Consider the following 23,953-nt stretch of genomic DNA (forward strand, 5'->3'; position numbering starts at 1 on the left):
TTGGGTGCTGGAGTCGATAGACCCAGGCTGAAGGCGTGGTTTGGCTACGCACCGTATTCGGATAGCTCCTTCTGTCAGTGGATACCGTTAGCAGGCAGGCAGCCCATGGTTATCCCCCTGCCGTAGGCGCACTCATACTTGTTTACTTCTCCACATTCACTCTACTTTCCCCCCCCCCCCCCACCCCCCCCCCCCCCCCCCCCCCCCCCCCCCCCCCCCCCCCCCCCCCCCCCCCAGCAGGACACTTTTCTCATCTTCTTCTACTGACAAATCCCCGGGTGGATGTGTGGAAATGACATCAGTGCAGCCCATCCCTCCCTAGCCTGCAGTCATCACCATTGCAATTTCTCAGAACTGGAGGTTCGTCTCCCACGTACGTTTGATCAAAAACGAAATGCCCGGTTGAGCCTTACATTGTTATATTCCGACTCTGATATCTTACTCACAGTACTGCAACGACCGGGAGCATCAGACAGTTGTGAGAATAATGCTTCTGTTCTGTTATGAGTGACCTTGCGTGCAAGCATCACACAGGCGGCTTTATTTTGTTAATGGGGCATTAGTCTGACCCAAATTAAGGATTGTGTGGCATGATCAGAAATGCTTGATTCATTTCACGAGCAAATGTGACCTCTTTGGCAAATGAGCAAAAAAAAAGAGAAGAAAAAACTCACAAGCCTTTTTGTCATTAGTTCTACAAAGGATACAGAACTAACAAAAAATGGTACATTGACATTACCAATGTGCATTACTGAAAAAAGGTTACGTTTTAAGTAGAAAAAGCTCGCCTTTCCAAACTAATGACAGTATTGTTCAAAGAAATTGGTGACATTTCAGGTCTTTGTGGGCCAATGATCTGGCATTTTAACCAGCTGACATTAGCGGACAGCATCAGTTTTTTTAATCATTCCACCATCAAAAGCTTCATAGTGTGTTATTACTTGTTCTGCTAGTCATTAAGTCAATACACACCCATAACCCAAACTTAACAAAATAGGACTGAAGCAGGTCTTTGCTGGCATTATAAGCATTTAATAATTAACACAGAAACGAACAACCAAAAATAGCACAGCCATTATCTTTTGTTCACGCTATATACAATCGGAACCCATCCTTGTGCCTCTATGATTCATCGAAATGAAATATCTGGTATAGTGAGAAAATAAACCAGTTGTTCCCGTGTCCCACCTTTCCCAAAAAAAACTGTGTTTGCTCATAACCTTCACAAAAATAAAAAACACTGATAAAGAACAAACACACACAAAACTCAACACGTTCTCGCACACCCCATGACCGATGCAAACTGCAACATCTTGACAAAAAAACACTGTCTCTTTCAGTGCTGTAATGTAACCCCCACCAGGCTTGGTCATATACACAGAATTCACAGTTAGGTTTTAGCCAGTCCCAGTGGCTGCTTTCCTCATCATCTCTTCGTCCTGTACAGAGAGCTCGGTGAGCTTGCGGCCCAGGCGTTCGTGCAGGTCCAGGTACTTGGCAACGCAGCGGTCCAGGCACACCGCCTCTCCCTTGGACAGCTCAGCCTCCTTGTAGTGCGGGGGCACACACTTCCTGTGGCACGCGTTGGTCATCCTGCACCATAGAGACAGGGAGAGAGGAAGAGATACAGAGACATCTTTTACTTCATTCGCCTATATTAAAATGATTATTTTCACGGTTCATCAATGGTGCATTTGTTGTTGTAGATGCTTTGATAACATAGGTGCTCTCGTCTTGTCAATGGGCTTTGAGTGTGTGTGTGTGTGTGTGTGTGTGTGTGTGTGTGTGTGTGTGTGTGTGTACGCGCATGCATGCATGCAAGTTTAGTTCAGGGGTGGGCAACCTATCCTTGAGGCCATTTTATCCGGCCACCGATAACATTTCAATGTTATGCAGCTTCGGATAAAATATGAAGAAATATGAAGAGGAATCTTAGAAATGAAATGTTAAATACAATGGAGTTATTATATTCAGGGGACCTAGAGAAGGTGGGATCTGTTTTAAAGGTGGCTGCCTTCAATATAGGCCTGAAGTGCAGAGGGAAATCCTGGTTTGTGTTCATAGCAAGGCCCTAGGAGGAATTTGAAGTGGCCCCTCGGATGAAAAGGGTTCCCCGCCTCTGATTTAGTTGGTGCGAGACTGGACAAACTGTCACCAAAGTCTATTCATGGGCCAAGTCAGTATACTTCCAAAACAATGGTAAGGCAATGACATTTTAATAGACAACCAGGTTTCAATTCAACTTAAAGTCAAAGTAGACGATTGCACACCAAATTACACTTTTGAGGGCAGAGAAAAAGCACACGGGTCATCATACGTCTAGGCAGTGGAAAGGGAAACATAGCGTGACAGTGTTACCGGGCAGTGTTACATCTAAGACATGATCTGACGTTTCGATCCTGTAACTTCCTTCGGACACAATTTGAAACAGTTTAACAGGAAACTCGTGAGACACCAAAAGACAGCAGCCGCTTGGCTAGTTAGCTAGAATAGCCTGGCTGACTTTTTCATTTGCAAACCATTTACATCTCTGCAGCAACAAGCCACCATGCAAATTTACGTCCAATGCATAGAAACGTAAGCGATATGTATTCCAACCGCTCATATGACCCAACATGTAAAGCTAATCCATTCACAACAGTCTGGTATGTACACTGCTAATGACATTACCGGTTATACATATCTGCCATCATCTCCACTTCAAGCTCCGCCGCCAGTTGCTGTGCTTTCATAGGGTCCATTTCCCCTCGTAAATGAATTAGCCTACCACCGCGTAAATCGTAATGTTCAAGTGACACTTCCGTATGTCCTCAGTTTCATACAGATTCCCTCTTTTCTATTTAACCTTCGCTACCAACCATTACTTCACCAAAGAACGATATGCACCGCTATCTGAAGGACACACGTGTGTATCTGTCCACCATAATTTCAGGCACTTCCGTTTTCCTTCCAATGTTTGTGACGTAACTTCCGAGCGCACGATAAAGGTTACATATTTTAAATCTAGAAGACAAGTGATTACGTTGCATTAAAGGTTTTACTTTTTGCATTCTAAGTTAAAAGTACGAACGCGTTTCATTAAAGATTATTCTATTTTCTGATGCCCCATGTAATACTTACTACAAGTTCACACTGTAATCTTTCATAGTAACTTTGCACGTGACAAAATAAAATTCCTTGTAATGTCCAAAAAATGCACGTGACAAAAAATCCTTGTATTATCCACAAAATGCAAATAATGTCAATACAACACTAGTTTAACACTACAATGAATTAAGTAATGCATCAGTATGAATGAATGAACATTTCTCAATGTCATTCATGCCCAAAACAAATGTTAAAAACAACAACAACAACAACAACAAACTGGTCACTGTGTACAGCATGTGTCTATGGATGGCAATTAGATAGCTACCTATTCTTAGTTACCATCTGATCAGTGCAGATTGTTAACTGCCAAATAATTTGATAACATTTCTCCCAAGAACGAATGGACGCAACACCACAGCAATTCCCCAAACCTATTAAAAGTAGTCTAAATTCGATTGCCTCTGCACCGGGAGGTTAATTTGATTGCCTCTGCACCGGGACGTAGACAGGGTCTGACTCTATAGGCGAATCTTGTAAACACGCTGTGCGCAAAGCTGCGCATGCGCCAAAAATGCTGGGTGGCAAAATTGAGCTGAGATAACAGCATTCTCTATTCGGGTACAATGCGAAATCCCTAGCATGAAACCTCACATCTTGGCAGAAACTTAGCCAGAAATATCACATGACTTATTATACAACATAGGCTATTGGTTATGTTGGGTTATGGTCTCAATTTATTTAGCTAATTGAAGATTTGGCCATGTATGAAATGTGCTTAAAACAGTGTGTCACTGAATGTCTTTACCCAGATGTTCAGACGAGACATTGCATCAACTGAAACAAATCGTAATGGACATCACGCAGACTTGTCAACACTAACACAGAAAAAAAAGACAGCCTTGTGCTATTGTTTTCAGTTGGTTGCTCGACCCACACAGAGAAATAGACAAGTAATTTCTCTACATTACAGTGCAGACGCACGGGCTCCACACAAGGGCCTTGTGCAGGCACTGTACAGACGCAACTCTTTCGTGTAGAAGGACAAATCTGTTTTACTGCACTCCTAGCGTTTACAGACCAAACCTGCATAACTCGTACAAGTTTGAGTATGCACACAACGACATTGTGAATGGGCATTGTGAATGGATTGACAATAAACGTTCAAATAGTGACTAAAAGAATGACCAACCTTTAATTCACCAGGACACCACTATTAACCATCCGCATTAACAAATGTCAACGTCCACCTCCACCTCCTCCTCAGAGGCGGAAGAGGGATCTTTGGGGGCCCGGCTGTGCTGAGGCCGAGGTGCAGGGGGAGGCACAGGCAGACTGACCGGAGAGCCAGCCATGATGTCCACCTCCAGCTCCTCTTCACCACTCGAACCTGTAGAGGACGCTGGAGGTCAGGAATAGAAAAGCCAAGTATTAAAACGGCGAGTGAACGGTGAGTTGAACCGTGCCATTCCATGAATATTGGTCTGCTGACCAGAGTAGGTTGTGCTGCCTAAGATGTTGATGTCGTGTGATTGGTTATTTCGAAATGGTGGATTTACATGGAGAGGATTCACTTATGCATGTACAAAAAGTGTACATTTCCAAGCCATGATGCAAATTTAGAATTTGATGGTTGTGAATATTAATGAAAGATTTGCGAATCGGCAGCATACATTCTGGAAAGAAACTAACTTAGTTTAACTCAGGCAAAAAAAACCCACTGCTGTTAAGATAGCTTTGAGTCTTATATTACAACACACAACGATGAATACGTTTAAGCACAGAAAATAGCATTTAAGAGAGATGACTCATACCTTTTTCTGTTGCTTTGATGTTTTTGGTGCTTTTCTGTAGACTTGATGTTTCCTCCCTCTCTGCAGAGATGCCATTTTCATCACATGGCGACTTCATCAAGGTCCTCTCCATCACGTCCTCATTCTCCAAACACGCGTCAGTCTTGCTATTCCAGTCCTTCCTCCATTCCCTCCGATTTATTTTCCTCCTGTTGGCATCATATCGCTCTATGAGGATTCTGGCCATGCTCGTAGACGAAGGGACAACGGGAGATCTGCCCCCGATGGCCGCTTTGGGCATTAGTCTAGCCCGGGTCCCAGTCGCGTTTGTGACGTTCTTCCTGGTTGCCCTCCCAGTGAGGTGCTTTGACACAGCTTCAAACACACCAGCAAGATTTCCAGCATTGTCATCATTATCAGCAGCAGCAGCAGTGTCTGGGGTTCGCCCTTGTCCTTTAGCCCTTTTCAACTTGGGCCGAGGCCGGGGTGTTTCCAAAGTCACCTCTGGTGGACTGGGGACGCATGTCACTTCCTTCAGAGGTGTCAGCGTCCACTGGGCTGGGCTGGTGATGACGGGGTCAAGCCTGGCCTTGGGGGGTCTGCCTCGTTTGCGTTTTACGACAGGTGTGTCGGGACTGGGGATGGACTGCTCCTTCACTGGGTCTTCACTGAGGTCCACAGGTGGCTTTTGAACAGATGGCGGTGATGGGTTTGACATTCTCGGTTTAGTCTGCAGTAAGAGTTTGCTTTGTCTGATCTTGGCAATAATGCGTTGAAGCTTGTCCTTGCCCGCTGAGGCAGTCCCTGTGGACTGCTCAGATACTGCTGGAGGAGTCTTTAGGTTTTTATTGCCCTTCACTGTAGGTTTTTGCTTTTCCACCTTGCAGCCTGCAAGCCCTGCAGAATTATTATTCCCGTCTACCATCTTTGATTGTGACACAGCTTTCTTCCTCTGTCTCTTCTGAGTGGCCGACGGACCAGGGGTCACCATGGAATCCAGGTTAATTGGCAGAGGACGGAACCAAGCAGGAGAATTAGAAGAAGCCGCCAGGCAGCCATCAGCACCAGAAGCAGCTGGTCGCTGACCAGGAGTGGTGTTGTCTGACTGTGCTGAGGAGCTATTGACAAGTGGAGTCTCAGCCAGGCTGCTGCTGGTTGACTCAACTGCGGAGCCTTCTGCAAGTTGCGGCTGAGCAGGGCTGCTACTGCTGTTGGACTGGGTTGCGGGGCGTTTAGCAAGTGGTTCCTGACTGTCTAAACTGCTGTCGTTCGACTGGACTGCTGACCTTTTCAGCTGACCAGAGCTGTTGTTCGATTGGGCTGTGGACCTTTTAGCAAGTGTTTGGGATCTGAGCGTTCTTTGGGTGGACGGGGCATCTGCCGGCGGATCTGGCTTTGCCTGTGGCTCTGTGCTGGCGTGCTGTGGGGACGGCAGCTGTGTGCTCTGTGATTCTGGCGGATGAGATGATGACTGTTCAGAGACAGAGCTCATGCCATTATCTAATGACGAGGAGGCGGAGGAGGACGACGACTGAGGCGCCGGCAACAGATCAGGGCCTGCTGCTGTGGGCAAATGCAGAGATGGAGACAGAAAGGAAGGGAAAGAATTAAAGAGAGGGAGAGACAGGGTAATGAACAGAGAATGAGAGCAAGCGAGCAGTCACACCTAAAGTACAATCGGTCAATATGGGGGAAAAGAACTTGGATCAAAATATTGTTTCTACATCAAATGATTAACGTGATTAGGGGATAAAACGTCAAAATCAGAATTGTCTTCAAATAATTGTACTGGACTTCGAGGAGAAGTATCTGAGCACACAGCCGAGCACTAAGAATATAAATTTGCCCTGGGTGCTTGTTTACACAGTAAAATAATAATAAAACAACAATAAGTAGTCAGGTGTCAGAACAGTCGATTAATGGTCAATACCGCCAGTCAAATAAAAACTTTGAGTGCTGATGAGTATGACGATCGATCATAAAACATGATGAGTGCTACAGCTATCCCTGTGTCTAGTCGATGATAAGTAGCGCTGTTTGCCTTCATAAAATCAACACTTTAAAAATCCTAAAATTGACCTTGTTTCACTGGCAATTCTCTGGACACTCCAGGTGCTCCCAGCCAGGATGACGAATCAGTGGAGAGATACGGCAGCGGCGTGGGCTGCAGGGTGCTATGTCCTCTCTCGGTGGTGTTGGGCATGATGTCCAGGCCCATCAGTACATCGTCCAGGAGCTTGTCCAGCTGTTCGTCACACTCCACCGGCTCCTCCAGCTGGCTCAGCGGCGAGGCCCTGCCGCTCGGAGGCTGGCTGATGGGAGGCTCGGGTTGGGGGTGGGGGTGTGGGTGTGGGTCGGGATCTGGGTGAGGAGCGGTGTGTGGGCCATAGCAAAGAGATGGATAAAGGACCGGCTGCGAAGGAGCACTGTGTGCAAGAACGCCATCTGTCCTGTCCTTGCTTTCAACCGCAACCTGTAAGGAATAGGAAGCGTTGGGAATTTGTTTTAATTACAGAATATCACGTCGTTTTATGTAGCACCTGAACAGGCAATAATCACTGAAACATAAAACACAATGCTAGGAGTGTTCAAGGGTTAGACTACAGTTCTCTATAAAGGTCATCCATAACATTGGGCCAAAGTTATGCATTGTGGGTAGAGTCTATATACCTAACAATAAACAGTGGCAACCTGATTTCTAAGTACATTTCTCACAGTTACAGTAACTGCTATATAGAAAGCAGTACACACATGTGAACTGACTAAGGAGTGCCATGTTACCATCCAACCACCATATATTCACCTGCTCAGCCTGAGTGATGGCAGCATTCGCGGAGTGGCTGATCCCACTCGTGCTTGCATCTACGCAAGGCTTGCCGTCTTGCGCCACGGGGGCTGCAGAGTCCTCAACTCCTTCAATTCCCCAGAGCGCGCCCTTACACTTCCTTTTGAACTTCATCTTCATGAAGAAACCGCCCCCATCTGCCGCTGCTGCTCCTGCTGTATCCTGGTCAGGAACATTTTCGCTGTTGCTGCCGCTGCTGTACTTTCTCCTTCTGCCTTCATGTCTCTTGGCTTCCGCTTGAGCGGCTGCATGCGCCGCTTCAGTCTGCGTGGCAATGTCAATTGCGCTCCGTTCGTCCGCCATCATCCGTTTATTCTCAGGGTCCACCGAGGGCGGAGTGTCTCCAATCCACTCGAACTGCAGCCCTCCACCAGTCATGCTCCCCATGTCCTTGGGCTCTACCTGGAAGTGAGGGACCAGGTGACTCATTCCCAGCCTGTTGAACACAGCCTTCACCTCCATGTACTCCTCGAAGCCTAGCTCTCTCATCTCTCCCGTGTACAGGAAGCTGACCAGTGTCAATAGCGCTTGAGCGCCGGTGTCCGGCACTTTGATCAACCACCTCTGGCCGACGGGCGGGGGATAGGAGGAGAGCTCCTTGAAGAGAAAGGGGCTGGAGGCCGCCAGAACGCAACTGTGGACCGGCACAGCAAAACCTGCCAGCGGAGAAGGAGACATGAATAGAATAGAACAGAATAGAACAGCTTTTATTGTCTCTGTTCACATGAACACTACGCATATGCACAATGGATAAAAATTGGAAAAAAATAGAAAAAAATAAAGCACTTAGTGGTCTGTGGAATTTCACCATATTTTTGCCATTTTTGGGAAAATGTGTCCTGCATCAACACATTGCATAGGCATGTCACACCGCAGGAAAATGTAGTCACACCACAGGGAATTCACTGCATTATGGCCATTTTAATCCTTTTGTACACATGACTGACATCTGAGCTCATGCTAACTTGATAATGATATTGTGTTTAATCTTAATATGTGTTTTAATTTATAAAACACTTTTTTTCCTTCTATAAGAGCAGTCACACCACAGGACACCATAAAATGAACCTAAGCATTGCGTGAGAGAAAGATTGCAATATGAAGACATATTAAGAGGTTAAGAGTCACCTTAAACTTCCACAGCACTCTCCAATAACTGAGGTACTGACTGGTTAGGAGCCAATCTTTAAGACCCTTGTAGTTGGCCTTGCAGCTGCCCATTCACAAACATTGACATACATGTCACCCCACAGGACGCAATTTGTGTTACGAAATTGAACTTGTAGTTAATATTACTGTCTTGAGTTTTTTTCACATTCACATATCTTAATATAAAGTTAATATTTATGCAATCATGCCAAATGCTTCATACATTATTCAAAATGTTGTTGGTTAATTTATATATATATTATATTCCAGGTTTCATTAATGTTACAGTCACACCGCAGGATAAGACTTATTTGACATATAAACCTTTACATAAATCTTAACAAAAATGTTTCTTCTCATCTAACACTAATATGAAACATAATGTACCACATCTTCTTTCATTGACATTTGTTTTTTAAAGGAAAAATAACAGTTTTGTAGGTTTTTAACCAATGTGACGAAAAAACAAGGCGTCACGTCTCCCACCCATTTACAAAAATATACAAAAAGATAAGATAAGATAAGATAAGATAATCCTTTATTGTCTCTACAAGAGAGATATTTTGCTTGGGCATGAGCGTGTGATATAATACCAAAAAGAAAAACAGTACAGTACAGTAGACAGACAAATAATACACATGTGCACTAAACAAGGAAACATGTAAACATGTAAACAGACAGCTGTTGTTCGTATCCCCCAATTATCATCTCATCTCATCTCCATCTCCATCTCCATCTCCGCTTCCCTTTCCCGTGCTCGCGCGCGTGTGACTTGGTTAGGGAGAGAGAAGGAAAGTCCTCCAACAGTGTCAATAGTAGCTAGCTATTATGGCTAATAAACACAGCCCCATTATTTTGTTTGGCCACTCCAATAACTTCAGGAGTCGCTGTGAAGGTGCCTGTGACCTTCTTCCACTGCTGGCTAAATTACTCAAATGAGCACTGCATTCAAAGGGAATAACAATTTGGACATTATATAGGCTACAGTAGCCTATTCTATTTCGACAATGTAGGCATCGCCACGGGAATCCCTAGCTGTGGAGGAAATTCATCTGTAGACTAGTTGAGGAGCAGACAGAGCAGCCCTCTAGTGGATTGCCTCGTATCCGTGGTACGACACAGGAAATGAAAACAAACTCTGTAAGCAACACAGGAGCGCAACAATTACAATTGTATAAGAAATATGTAGGCTATTACTGTACTGTGTAGAGAGCACCCTCTGTGTTCTGCTAAATGTACTCAATGGTTGCACCTGCTGCACCTCGCGCACAGAGGATTCGGCCAACGCAGGCTCCTCATTATGTCTCCTGCAGAGCTTGTGGCACCATCATAGTTATTCAGCCAAATAAACTTGATCTATTTTGAAGAAAAATGTCTCTGTGTACTAGACTATAAGCTTAGCCTAAAGGCTATAGCCTACTATAACATTCGGTATAATTTCAAAGGTCCTGACCAACCGCAACCCACCCGAATATCATTAAAAATATTATTTCATAACCCGTGCCTGCGGTCGACCGCAGTTAACTGCAAGCACCCGCTGACTTCGGGTCAGCCCGCGCATCACTGATAAGGACCCCCCCTCCCCCCGGACAAAACAAGCCTGTACAAAAATATAGTGCGAGGAGAAGCACAGAGTGGCACTGGCTACAACACAAAATGTTGATCAATCCAAAGTTGGTTGGTTGCTATACGGTCATGAATGTGAGTTCTAACTTTTACAATAAAACTTCAGCAGCATTTCACTAAAGCATACCGTTTGGCCAGGTTTTTTTTTCAGTTAGAATAACTTTAACCCCCCCTCTCTCCCCTTTACCCTCGGCCTGAAGAAGTGTGTCACAGAAGACATTGCACTGCTGTTGTCTCTGCAGCTCCTCCAGCATGCGGAGGGCCAGTGGTGAATGGTCATACCACCACATCTCAGAACCTGCACAGGAAGCACAGAGAACGACAAGCAAGATCAGTTTCACCAACGGTGCGCACATCACTTTTTTGACATTATTTTTGACAGGACAGTGGAGGAGAGACAGGAAATGAGTGAGGAGAGAGAGATGGGGAAGAACTGGCAAATGACCCGGGCAGAAGTCGAACCCGGGTTACCGGCGTTGTAACCCAGTGACCATTAACAACAGTTAGTGATCAGAGTCCTTCCAAAAGAAAATTAAAATGAAATGGGGTCACATCTCTTACCATGCAAGAAGAGGTCTTTCCATTAAAGATTATGAAAACTCATGAGTTCATAACTATCTCATCATAGCGTGAGAGTTACAGACCTATGGCAGGTTTGATCTAATGGCTATGTCTAGTTAGTTTTGGACACTGGGCAAAATGTGACATGTTACAACGATTCCCTGATTGACGCTCCCAACGCAGGACGCTCCCCTGTCAGCTCGCTCCCACTAGCCAGACTATCGGTCCCACCGCCATATAACGGAGCTAGTTATCTTTTGATGTTAGTTTTTTGTTTCTAACCCTAACCCTAACCCTAAACCTAACCCTAACCTTAACCCTAAACCTAACCCTAACCCTAAATTGCTTATATGTGGCAGTGTATGATAATACGTGAAATATAATCGGGTGGGACTACACGTCCGGGAGTGATAGAAACACCTGGGACTGCACGTCCGGGAGCGATCTCAGTTGGGAGTGTCCATCTACCACCGGTTACAACATGCTCCTTCTAGAGGGGTCTGCTCGTTTTTACGACGCCCCATTGGTCCTATGCGTCAATGTTCCAAACATTTCCCATTGATCCTACAGCACTTAGTCTCAGATAACTTTTTACCAATAAAATGAAACCCTTTGTCCCAACAGTCCAATGTTCCGACCAAAAGCTGCTTTAGATCACCGTCATCTCTGAGTCTGACAGCCGAGCCCAGTCTCGGGGAAAACCAACTGTATACTTCGTGGTGCCGCTACGAGATAGTCTCATTTTTCGTAGTTGGGCAACGCGCGCTGTCGTCGAGAGTGGGTGAGAGAGAGGGCGAGAGAGAGCGAGTGAGAGAGAGAGACCACCCGAGCAGCGTGCATTCCGGGAGGGGAGCGCTGTCGTTGTGTCAGCTTCATGCCATGTCACCCTTCCTCCAACATTGTCCCTAACCTTAACCTTAACCCTAAACCTAACTCTAACCCTAACCTTAACCCTAACCTTAGCCCTAACCCTAACCAATCACCAAATCACTTGTTTGAAATGTTTGATTACCGTCGTTTTCAGTTAGCCTTCACTCACGCTCGATTGTTAACGTCAGTCCGCATTATTCTTCCCCCCAGAACCAAACTACCCCAATTGTCAGTTCCCCCTTTCGTCACCTGACCACGAAAAAACGAGGCTATTCGTAATGGCACCACAAGGCTTGAAGTTGATTTTTTTCTGGTTTTCTCGTAAAGACTTCACGAATGGTCCGAGTTACGGTTGGATAGCCTGCGCAGTGGTCATGCTGTCTGTGACAGGTTAGGTTTAGGGAAAGTTTTGGTCAAGGCACAAATTTAAAACTCAGAAACATTGCAATAGCCTACTGACAGGTTAGGGTTAGGAATGGTTTTGGGTAGGGCACAATTGTAAAACTTGGCAACATTGCATTAATGACAGGTTATGGTCAAACAGCCATTGGTCGGAACACTGAGCTGTCGGAGCAAAGGGTTTAATTTAATTATTTCGAGTTAGTGGGCTGTAGGATCAATGGGAAATGTTCGCAATATTGACGCGAAGGACCAAAGAGGCGTCGGAAAAATGACATGCTACCCCTTCTAGGGGGGTACAAGGGGGCATGGTCCTCCTCCTGTGTGACATGATATCTGATGTCCCCATAACAAGTGGTTACCCAGATGTGAGAAACAAAGTGATTGGTTTAAACTTTACTGCCAATCACTGTTGGTTCTTCTGTCACCTTCCAGTTGTTGGAGAAACCAGCTCATTTGTGACACCAGCTCTGAAAATACCTTTAGTTCTATATCGTTCCTCCTGACCGCCAGAGGCGGTGCTTACAGCACATAGATATCCATGCACGTCAGTGCAGGTCGAGTACTTATGTTGCCTTCACCAGCTCGGGACCTCTCGAGACAGCTGACGACACTGCTCACATGACAATCGAGTTCTGGAGTTTGGCGCATGAACGCCACTGATCCCGGAACAATCGGGATTCATGTGTGTTTTGTTTTGGTTCTCTTTTCTTTTTTTCACCTCACCTTGAGCCTCCACACCCACGACATATAATTTTAGCTGAAGTAAGCTAAATTAAACAGCCAGAGACCAGCATTACTGACATATGTGCATCTGCAATTGAATGACATTGACTGGTGTTGTTGATAGTGATTACAAGATGATATTTTAGCATTTATGATACTGTTTACATGTCAGTTGCATGCATGGGCGCCATGTTGATGATGCGTGTGTCGTCACACAAAACACAAGCTCGGGAACTCGTTCTTCTATACTTCCGCCAGAGATCAACCTCGATAATTATCGATCTGACATTGCGTCACCAAATGTTCACTCCCACTTTCCCGAGGTTTTAGGTCGGCTTTCTGGGGATTCTCGATTTTTTGAACGAGCCATTAGTAACAACAAATTCACTTGTGACCTGGGTGACGTCACCCGGTGACCCCGGGGTCGGGGTCAAAAGAGCAACGCACCCAGGAAATGTCCTCTTGGCAAATTTTCTCGTGTACACTCCGAGTGACAGCCAAGCTCTGGCGGTCATCCGGAACTCATAGAACCGTGGTTATATACATAACCTTCGTTCTACCTGGGCCTGGTTATACCCTGCTGGTACTAATTACAACGTGACCTGAGCGGAAATGTATGGATGGAATGCAAAGCCATGCTACTTCTCTTCTCACGCCTGGGGCCCCACCGCCCCCATCTTTTTGAGAGGGCTGTTGGAATTTTTTTTTTTTTTAAAAACACGAATTCCCGTAAAAGCTGCCCAGCTATTTACATAAAAATAAATGCAATTGATGTTCACTCTAACATTGGGAGCAGACGCAGGAGGTTGCATTTGGTTGGAGTAGAGCGAATGTTGGAATCATGGTTGGAATGCATTGCATATCTTACCTGCAAGAGTCATGGTACTCCACTTCACATGTCCGTAGGCATTAGCAGTTCCACTCCAGCTAATCTGCTCTCCAACAGCTCCTAAACGGGAGACCACAAAATAACTTTCCGTGTGGTTCATACTTAATGTTTAATCAATTTTTGCATTGTACTCTACTGTTTTGTCAATTTCGTATGCAACAAGAGGCTTTGGTTAAAACTAGAGTGCAAGCAGAGCTAGCAGGTAGCTATCAACATTGACCAATGACATGATGCACGTGTTCGCTAAATTGGTGTGGGGGCGTCAGATATTTAACCAGGAATTATGTCGTATGCATGTGTTTGAGAAAACAGTCAGAAACAGTCAGAATAAAACAGTCCTACAACCATTTTGATGATTTACTATGGCACGAGTAGCATACAAAAACGGAGGCTTTCACAAGCCTGACCTAGGGCTATCAGCAAATATCAGCTGGTTGGATATAACTTGCTGAAGTTGCCTACCTTCAATATTTTGTCCAGAACAGAACAGTCGGCTTTACTGTATTCTCGCCACCACTATAACCGTTATACCCTCCTATCTGGAATAAATCCAAAATTGTACAATTTTGGGTGACGTCAAATCAAAGTTTACACAATCATCAAAATCTCTCGCGATTCGCGATGGCGCTCACAAATTTGAAACGTTGCTTGCGGTCGTGCTCGGAAGGATGACGAGAACTACCGACTAATTCCGATTGGGAAGGATCAAAGATTCATGAAAACTTAATCCTGAAGTGTCCACTGCTAGGTTGATATCTCTGAATAGCGAACTGTATCACTTCAGTGTTGTACTGTGAAATCAGTAAATATATGGTTTGGTTATTTATCCCACATCCTCTATGGCTCTAGGTTTTTCAGAAGAATGTATCTTTAGGTCACGTGCCTTAGAGAACTGGCATAGGATTGGGCAAAGAACGACATGCAGAGATTTTTTCATCACTGGAGCGCTGGACATCTTTGACCTTTCATTCATTGGGACTTGAGCCCTTTTTAATGGGTCTTTTTATTCCATTCAACGGCAAAGCACTTGTATAGATTAAAGAGCTTATAGATCTTGCTTTCAAATAAAATAGGTCCTTATTCAGACTTTTTGATCAAGTGCAAAATCTTGTCCTGTGTTTATTATCAGGGGATAGCCTACCTTAACAGTGATCCAATGGTGGTGCCGTTAGCCTCTACACAGCAGTCAGACTGGGGAATGCTAGAGAAAAAACTTGAGTTGGTTCTAGCACCACAGTAAGCCTATTTGCAAGCCCAAATCGTTTGGCCAACTAACGACGGAATTCAATTTATTTGAAGAATTTCAACATTTAGCCTACTCATCTTTGTGAAGGCACTGCAAGGCCTATTATTATGAGCACAACTGTACAAACAATATGTAAAGCATTCATACCTTTACTGTTGAAATACACATGGTATAGTATTCTGCCCTGTTTGCAGAGCTATTAACATGTTTGTTCAGCTGTGTGGAAACGATTTACTAAATTAGCATTCAACTTACTGTGGCCATGTTCTTTCCATCAATCCAAAGGTGCTGTAGCCTAGTTCAAGTGCATCTCTCTGACTCCATTTCTTCATTCTTCACCATCTGCCCCTCTACTCAGACATCCTCACAAACCACTTCACCAGAATCTCCAAGAACCCCTCCAGCAGATGACAGAAAGGAGCGGAGAGGGCAATGTGATGATCCTGCCTCTGATAGCTTACAGAGTAGGCCCCTACGTGTAAGGTGAACATGTCAGGATCCATACTCTACATTGGTGTTTCTCAACGGGGGAGCTACTCTTCCGGCCCCCATGTGTGATATAATGTGTTGTTTACGTAGAAGGGGAATTTAAATCTTTAAAGGGGAGATGTCATAATGTGATTATAATGGTTAACAGTAATGGTGTTCTGTACCTTTAAGAGGTTATGGCCAGTGCGCGAGTACAGCCAGTGCGCATGACAATAACTGGCAGTTAGAAAGTTAAGCTACAAGAAGTAAGCTGTATCTGTTTGTGTTCCCTATGAAATCTTTTATAATATAATAATCCTCTGAGGAATCCTTGTGTGGACATTTGGATTATTTACAATTGGGGAGCCCTAGGGTAGGGGGGCGTTTAGAAGATTACAGCTGAGTGGCGGCGGAGCTTAGTTTCCATTGGGGGCATTTTTTTTTTCAATACTAAGGGGGACGTTGGCAGGCTTATGATGAGGTCAAGGGGGCGTTGGGAGGCTTATGATGAGGTCAAGGGGGCTTTTGTTCAAGAAAGGTTGAGAGCCACTTACCTGACTCTTGCCATCTGATGTAAATCAGGTTAGAGAACCACTGCTCTACATAATGAACTTCACATGATCATCAGTCACAGTTCTTTAATAAACAGGCAGTTCTGGACACAAAAAAACTCCAACGCCCTATACGTATCTAGCTGGGCCTTCTCTTGGTGACCTCAACCTTGACCCAAATTTTCCAATGTGAATGAAGACAGTTAGGTTAATTGCCCATCTTTCTAGAAATAAAAAAGTGATGAACTTTCATTTGGTAGTGCTTTTTGCATTATGTTGATAACAGGGGAGTGACAACCAAAAGACATCCTAACATATTGCTGTCCCGTATAATCGCATGTCCAGTGTAATTGACTGTAAATGTAACACACAGTAAAAAAAAAGTGTGTATCTCTTAGAGCAATTCTAAAAAATCAGTTGTATCTTCAGTTGTTGTATGTCATTTGTAATAAAATATAATGTAGGCCTCCCATTTGGTTTACCATCAGAATATACCAGATTCAACAACATACTATTCAATCAATCATTCATTCATTGTCACTGTGCTTCTGCGAACATGGTTGACAATATGTTTGTTGGACAATACATAACAAACTCCCACCCATCCTCTAAAAATGGTCAATGATGAGGTGGACTGCTCATGGTGGACTTCTGTACATGTTATTTTCTGTCCCACTAACGGCCATGCAGTTTCTTTGCCGCTACATTGCACCAGTGATAATTGCCAACATTTACTGTGTTCCATGTTGTTACACCCCAATACGTTTATCCTTAGGGCAAACATGAAACCCAGAATACCAAAACTCCTTTAAAAGTCAACCTAACCTGTGGGATTCATTATCATCTACAAAATGCACAAAGTCAAGGCAAGGACATTAAACAGACATAAACCAACATGAATTCAGAATCTCTAAACAAAATCCCAGGCTAGCAAGACACCAACCAACAGTCCCAGAAAGAAAACCTCCACTGAGTGTGGGCGGTGGGTGGAGTTTTAAAGGTAGATTTATTGGAGGGCCAGGTGGTGTCAATCAGGTCAATTGAGCCAGCTTCAAAGGACACCTGGTGCAGTTAATTAGAACAGGTGGGGAAAACTGGGGAAAACACTGGCTGGAAAGTTAGGAAAACAAAAAAACAAGACGCACAAGCATGACAACGTGCAATGTAGCACATCAGATTTGCTGACGCATAATAAACTGTTGTGTCTATTCTCAAGTATTTTTGGGGTCATCAGATTAGTGTATCAGGACATTATCTTTAATAGAAGGGTTAAACTGAATAGCTTTTAAATAATGACATGGATTTAGACAGGCTCACTGGCAAAAAGTAGGTCTACAATGAATTCATGCAATACAATCAGGTAGTTGCATAGGATCATGGGTGCCGCAAGGGGGGTAAATGTGTTACAGATTCTAAGGGCCCGAAAGAAATGAGAAGGCCTCTGGAAGGATGCTGATAACATTATTTGTCATGTTGGGGACCGAAAATTTGAATCTTTCATAGGGCCCAACATTTTTAGCGGAGCCCCTGCATAGGATTCACCATTTCATCCCACAGTTTGTGTTTTCAATAACTGTTTAGGGTAGTGATTGTCTGCGACATATTCTCATTTGGAATATTTGGCACTGGATAGCCTCTGTATCCAAGTTGCCCATCACTGTTTTAAGGGCTACCCAGACACTAGCGATGATTATTTGATAAACTGCGATATTTGTTGTGAAATAATAGATGTACATAATAAAACATAGAATGAAAAGACATTAATGTCAACAAGATGCTTGTTCACAGACAGCCTAATTCCCACCTCTCCTGTAAAGGGCCTATGGGACGTACTAACCTCTAAATGAGACTGGCCTGGCATTTATGCTGTGTATTTATTAGCCATCAGTGCATAGGCCCAAGGGGCATTGTGCTCCAAACAGATTCCTTTTATATTCCCAATTTTAAATGTCTGCTCCAAAATATTGTGGATGGCTGGTGAACAGATGGCACAGATAATATCATATAGTCATGTCAGATATAATCAAGGTTGTGCAGTTGATAAAACAGTACGATCTTACATTCAAATAAAAAAAGCTTATTGAAGTTGAACGCTTAAAGCTTGGCATTTTACATGAATATCTGTCGCCTCGACAATTTCTTTGTGTAATATCATGCATTAAGTGCACTAAAGCTGCAATCTTGCCTTGTATTTTGTCTAAGACAAATGAGAAAAAGAGAAAAAAGCAAAATAAAACTGTAAAGAATCTGTGTGCTCTCCAGAAATAGATCTCCCCTGGGGTGTTAATTTAATCAGGCAACAAATTCATTGATATCAAACACAGAGAAGCGAGAGTGCCTTTGAAATATAGTCCAGGCTGGCAAAGGAGGAAACACAGACCATACTGGCAGCGCTTAAAGCAGTAAACAGGAATGAATAAGTGCTGTTATTTTTCACTGGGAAAAATATTGTATTCCTCCCAATTAGTTTACTGTTTATGATCAACACGTGTGTAATGAATCGACTCCCTCAGGCATCAGAATTGAGTCTGTCATCATCAGATGCCGTTTCTGGAACAGGCACATATTTTAATTAGCTGAAGCTGTGGCTCCTGTGTAATAATTCATCAGACTGCACATACACTCAAGCAGCTAGGTTACTCATTTGAATGTGGTGTGCCATGAAATTTTTTAGTGTTTCTGAAAATTACATTTTTATTTTAGGCTTATAAATATGCAAGATGGTTAACTGCCACCAAAATCCTTTATATTATATGCATCAACAACTTATTTGGCCATGTGCAATTTTATGAATCCACAAAATAATAGATGTAAGCCTACAAGTAGTATGCCGAATGGACATACTACCAACCGTACCTTCATGAAAAAGAAACAAACAAGAACATTTTCTTTCACCCTTTTCTTTCTTTCTTTCGAAATTAACTTTTTTTCATTACCAGCCACAATGGCTAGAAGATGTTGCTCTTACTCCAAACACACACTCAAAGTGGCGAGTAAGTTGGTCTTTTCTACCAGCCAAACTGAAATTTAACCTGCATTTGGCCAGTTGGCTGGTGTTAATTTAGAGCCCTGCCCTGCAGTATACTTGCAATATTTATAGGCCTACTTTTGCATTCAACCATTTGTGATTGTCCTTCACCATTATCTTGAATTACCAATCAAATATGATAAAATATGGTTTACTCAGCTCCAAACAGTGCTTTTGTTTCCAGAGACACTTGCTGAAATGCTGTAGCAAAGATGGGAGAGAGAGAGATAGAGGAAAGAGAGGGGCACTCCAGCTGTTGGAAAGCTTTTGGATGTTAATGTATTCAAAGGAGCAGATGTCTGACAGAGCCCATGCAGCCAGTGTGCTCCTTGCACTCCCTTGTTGCTCTTTGCCCCCTGAAAGCAGAAATGTGTTCAGCTCCCTTGGGAGCTGCACGCTCTGGGAAAAAAAAAAAAATCATCAAGCCAAAAAGTCTGCTGTGGCCTCCTCCAGGGGAGCTGACAAAGGGGTCAGTTGTCCTGGGCCCAGGGAGCCCCAGAATTGGGTCCCCATTATATAGTAGTGGGGGGCCCTTTCAAATGACTTTGTCCCAGGGCCCAGCCAAAGCTGTCAGCAGACCTGGCCTCCTCGCTGCACCAAGCTCAGGCCTTCTGCATGGAACGCACGTCTGTCTCTCCACGTCTCTTTCTTTCTTTCTTTCTTTCTTTCTTTCTTTCTTTCTTTCTTTCTTTCTTTCTTTCTTTCTTTCTTTCTTTCTTTCTTTCTGTGCTTAGAACCGAAGAGCTCTGATTAGCACTTCAATAGCTCTCCAATGACATGCCACTCTGCATTCATTAGCTGGTCACATTTGTGTGCTGAGTCATGTTGAAGAAATGATGCAACAATGTGATAGATAGCGTGGGAGTAGTTCTCTCCAAGAACAAACAGTGCATTTAAGACATTGTGACATGGACTGCACCAGATATTGTATACCTATGCATATGAGAATTAATTACTCTGTTTTATTTCAATTATATGGCCCAACAAACTGCATATTTGTGTTGTGTAAATGTTTTTTTATTGAAACAATAAATTATAGATGTCTTCAATGGAATAAGTATTGCTTCTCATCTCCCCATCACTTCAAATGCACTCTCTGATGACATTTGCGAAATTACACAAATGAAATGGTATTGTTTTTGTATGATCTGTGTCAGTTTCCTCATCTGTGTCAGATTCTTGATGTTTCATCAACTGATCTTCAGACATGTTATCATTCGAATCTCTTTCAATACAGCAAATTCAGGTCATTTGCATAATGCACACAAGTCTGGCAATGTTTAAACAACATATTTAGTGATTTTTTATGGATGAGAAGTATTTATTTGATAACATCTTTCTTTGTGTGCAAATGATTTAGCCAGTGAGTGGTGTGACACTGCCCCCTTGTGGCAAAAAATGGTTTCCTCAAAAGGATGAGTCAAACACTGAAGGCTACCGACAAAGGTCACTCCTGAGCAAATAGTTGCTGAGCAAGACAATTGCTACGTTTTTTGTCTTTCTGCAAATAATGTAGGGTAATAATTTATTCAGATGCAAGAGAATGTCTTGCAGTGCATTCCATGGTTTGGATTAGAATTTCTATCCCCTTCAGTGCATGGTTGCTTGGTTAATGCATGGTTAATACGTATGTCAACATGCTATAAGTTATATCATCAGTAAAGAGCCTAACACATTCAAAGCAATAAAGACAAGTGCAGTATATAAAATACCTCAGAACGGTTCACTTAATGATGCAAGCATGACATTTGCCACAGATATTACCAAAGGCCTACTCTTTCAGAAAAAGGTTTTGACTACACAAAAATCCACGGTGTATGCCCTTTTTATCAACATTGCTACCATTCATTGGCCAACTTGGTCATCTTGAAGAACAATTATTCTAGTTTCTCTGCATCCTTTTCGTCCCTCCTCTTGTCTCAGTGTCTCCCCTGCCAATAGTCGGATTAAGATGGTCTGGGGCCCCTAGGCTACAAGTTGTGAAGTGCCCCCCTGCAGAAAAAGAAAAATCATGACAAAATTACATAAACAGTGTCATAATTCCCAACTATGAATTAAGTCTGCCAACTACTGTAATATTGCATCTGCAATTCAACGGAAAATGTTTTCCGCCTTTTGACCAATCACTGGTCCTCTGGCTGGGGCCCCCTAGGCTGCAGCAATGTCTATGTGCCTGTGCATTAATGAGGCCCTGCCCCTGTCCCTCCTCCGTGGAGACAAGGGCAACGCAGAGTGCCTTTCTAGGGGCTTTCCCTATTCAGCATCCCGATTGCCAATTACAGAATGACTTCTGAATAATGTTTCTGCAAAGTATTTCCACAAGGTCTGAGCAAAGGAGGGAATACTACAATGAACGGCAGTGGAACAGAGGCTATGGAAGTGTTAATTCAAGATGTACACAGTCAATTTAATATCTTCTAGATTGTATTTGATCACAGAGTACTCTCTACGTGCTGAATTAACATGCTTTTTTGCTGTCTGCTTTGTAATGTGACCAATTTGAGATCTATTCAAGTTACATACCTCATCTAATTTGTAACACTTATACGTAGTGGCACAACAATTATATACAGGGCCTCTGGGCACAACACTGATATGCCCCCCTATACAGCCTGCCTTCCATTAATACGAGAGGGCCCTGGGCCCAGGGGCAAATACCTTGATGGCCCCATCTATATCATTGCCTCTGCCTGGGTGACCTGATGAGCTTTTGCATACTTCTGCTACTGTACACTTTTGGCATTAGAGTGTAGCCAATAGACCAAGAAACAAAGGCTAAAATTGGGCTGAACTTGGCTTTGTCGGTTAGTTGTCATGTGGGCACGACTTTGACCTTGACCTTGACGTTGACCTTGGTGGGGTTTTCTTTTGTGAAATGGTGAGTATTTGGCAAGATCAGTGGCAAAGACTGAGACAAGTCCAAGTCCATCCAGCGAGTCTGAGATACTGTAAGTGCAAGACTATAACATCTCGAATTTGGACTTAATTTGAAATCCGGACTTGAATAATATAGCCCTGCAGTTTGATGCCCTTACAATTCAATGGTGACGAGAATATAGAAATTTGTCAAAGACCTCAGGTTCCTTGTGTCAACATCATGACCTCCTCACCTGGCACATCACACTGACCCAACAGCATCTCCTCCACCTCAGATGACGTTTGAAGTTTGTAATGCAACCCAAGATCCTGAAGTCACTTTAAAGAGGCACCGGAGAGCATCCTGATTCTCCAGTATGCACGACAAAGAGCGCATACAGGACAGGAATTTCGATCTTCCCTCCACCCAGGACTAAAATGACAAACAATGCACCAGAAAGGCCATGCGAATTGGGAGTTTAAGCTGCTAATTTAGCAAGTGACAGTGGTCCACCAAACACCAAAAACAGCCCTTCCCACTAGGTGATCAGACTGATCACAATCTAAGGACAGCCTCTTCCTATCGGCCTTTGGACCACAAAACTTATTTTCATGTCATCCCCCTTCACACACACACACACACACACACTCTCTCTCTCTCTCTCTCTCTCTCTCTTGCGCACACACATGGGCACTTTGTTTTTTGAGGAGCTCAAACTCCCAACAGATGAGGTGAATCTAAGATGGTGGCCATTGCTGTCTTAAAACAATGTATCATACATATACCAGATAATTTAGTTTTGAAGACTTTAAGTACAAAGTGTGGTGAAGTTTATTAGATCCTCTTGTCAGGTTTATTATAGGCCTACATTATGCTTTCCATAACATGTCCTGCAATTGCAAACATGTTTTTTTCTCAACCTTTTGAAAAACTGAATCAATTCATTGTAGTTTCATGTGGGCCCCTCCTAGCCCCTTCAACGAATCTCTCAACAGCCTGGATTAAAGTAGAACTATGCATACACTCATGAGTAACAGGGAAAACTCGATCGCGCGCTTTATCGTTTATTGGTTTCGTTTCGGACAAACCAACCACGTTTGGGGCGTTTATGCGCTCAGCAGGGAGAAAGAGGAGGGGCGACCTTACCGACCAGACTCTCCTACACTACGTATCGACTGTATGCTTATGGGGGAATTACGAGACAGCTATGACTTTGAAAGCATGGCTGCTTCAGAAAACCCGGAATATGTTGCCATGGAGCAGTCGGTGCGCTTACGCGTGCTGCCTATATTAACCGATTTATACCAGTTTACTATGGCTTACTCCTACTGGCGCTCTGGTCGACACAACGAGCATGCTGTTTTCGAGTTGTTCTTCCGAGATAACCCATTTAGTGGCGGTTTCTCCCTCTTTGCTGGACTGACCGACTGTCTGCTGTTCTTGCGCAACTTTCGTTTCTCTGAAGAAGGTAGGGAATCTGCACGTGCAAAACTTGTGAATTACGCGCCCAAGTAAACTTCCTCAGACATACACTGCGGCCCGTCGCTCCGCAATACAAGTTGCTCGAGCACATAACAATCTGAGAACTGTAGCGCTATATCGAATTTTCGTCCGCACTCTTCAGTAATGTTAATTTGGGTCCCTCCCCTTCTCTCTACGTCTGCTCACTGGTGTCCACGTGGATTTGCCCTTGTGTGAAAAAACAACACTGCCGGGCTTCTATGAAGTTTGCACTATGCAGTGTTGTCGGCTTGTCGTGTTCATGACACGGCATAAGGCATTATTTTGTGCAGTAGGTTGCAGTTTTACTCTTGTTCCAAGGCACGGCAATACCATTGCAGTAGGCCTACTCTGTATT

The 23,953-nt window shown here is 43.8% G+C and overlaps 2 protein-coding genes across 5 annotated transcripts in view; one reads left to right on the plus strand and one right to left on the minus strand.

Moving 5' to 3' along the window:
- Positions 1-1,011: 1,011 nt before the first annotated feature.
- Positions 1,012-14,557, minus strand: timm10 (translocase of inner mitochondrial membrane 10 homolog (yeast)). 4 transcript variants are annotated; one of them, XM_063201455.1, is made up of 8 exons: positions 14,408-14,557; positions 13,925-14,005; positions 10,688-10,798; positions 7,684-8,381; positions 6,960-7,353; positions 4,902-6,443; positions 4,280-4,489; positions 1,496-1,593 (listed from the first exon to the last, which is right to left on the minus strand). In XM_063201455.1, the coding sequence occupies exons 2-7, from the start codon at positions 13,935-13,937 to the stop codon at positions 4,317-4,319; spliced, it is 2,931 nt and encodes a 976-aa protein (XP_063057525.1). In that variant the 5' UTR covers positions 13,938-14,005; positions 14,408-14,557; the 3' UTR covers positions 1,496-1,593; positions 4,280-4,316. The 4 variants fall into 4 exon arrangements, with proteins under 4 accessions (XP_063057526.1, XP_063057525.1, XP_063057524.1 ...); XM_063201454.1 differs by lacking the exon at positions 14,408-14,557 and having other exon boundaries at positions 4,902-6,440; positions 13,925-14,103; XM_063201453.1 differs by lacking the exon at positions 14,408-14,557 and having other exon boundaries at positions 13,925-14,103.
- Positions 14,558-23,174: 8,617 nt separating this feature from the next.
- Positions 23,175-23,953, plus strand: part of naprt (nicotinate phosphoribosyltransferase) — a 33,234-nt gene continuing 32,455 nt past the window's right edge. The window contains exon 1 of the mRNA XM_063201457.1: positions 23,175-23,563. Within this exon, the coding sequence (XP_063057527.1) occupies positions 23,275-23,563 (289 nt within the window). The 5' untranslated portion in view covers positions 23,175-23,274. The remainder of the gene's footprint in view (positions 23,564-23,953) is intronic.

The sequence above is a fragment of the Engraulis encrasicolus genome, chromosome 6 (assembly GCF_034702125.1).
Source record: "Engraulis encrasicolus isolate BLACKSEA-1 chromosome 6, IST_EnEncr_1.0, whole genome shotgun sequence".
NCBI lineage: Eukaryota > Metazoa > Chordata > Actinopteri > Clupeiformes > Engraulidae > Engraulis > Engraulis encrasicolus.

Bases quoted from the DNA above. Each gene is read 5' to 3' on its own strand.
- timm10 (XM_063201453.1), bottom strand. From the start codon at position 14,045: ATGAACCACACGGAAAGTTATTTTGTGGTCTCCCGTTTAGGAGCTGTT. The intron at 10,799-13,924 runs GTAAGATATGCA...CTTCCTGTGCAG, and splicing joins GAGTACCATGACTCTTGCAG to GTTCTGAGATGTGGTGGTAT. The intron at 7,354-7,683 runs GTGAATATATGG...TATTCCTTACAG, and splicing joins CCATCACTCAGGCTGAGCAG to GTTGCGGTTGAAAGCAAGGA.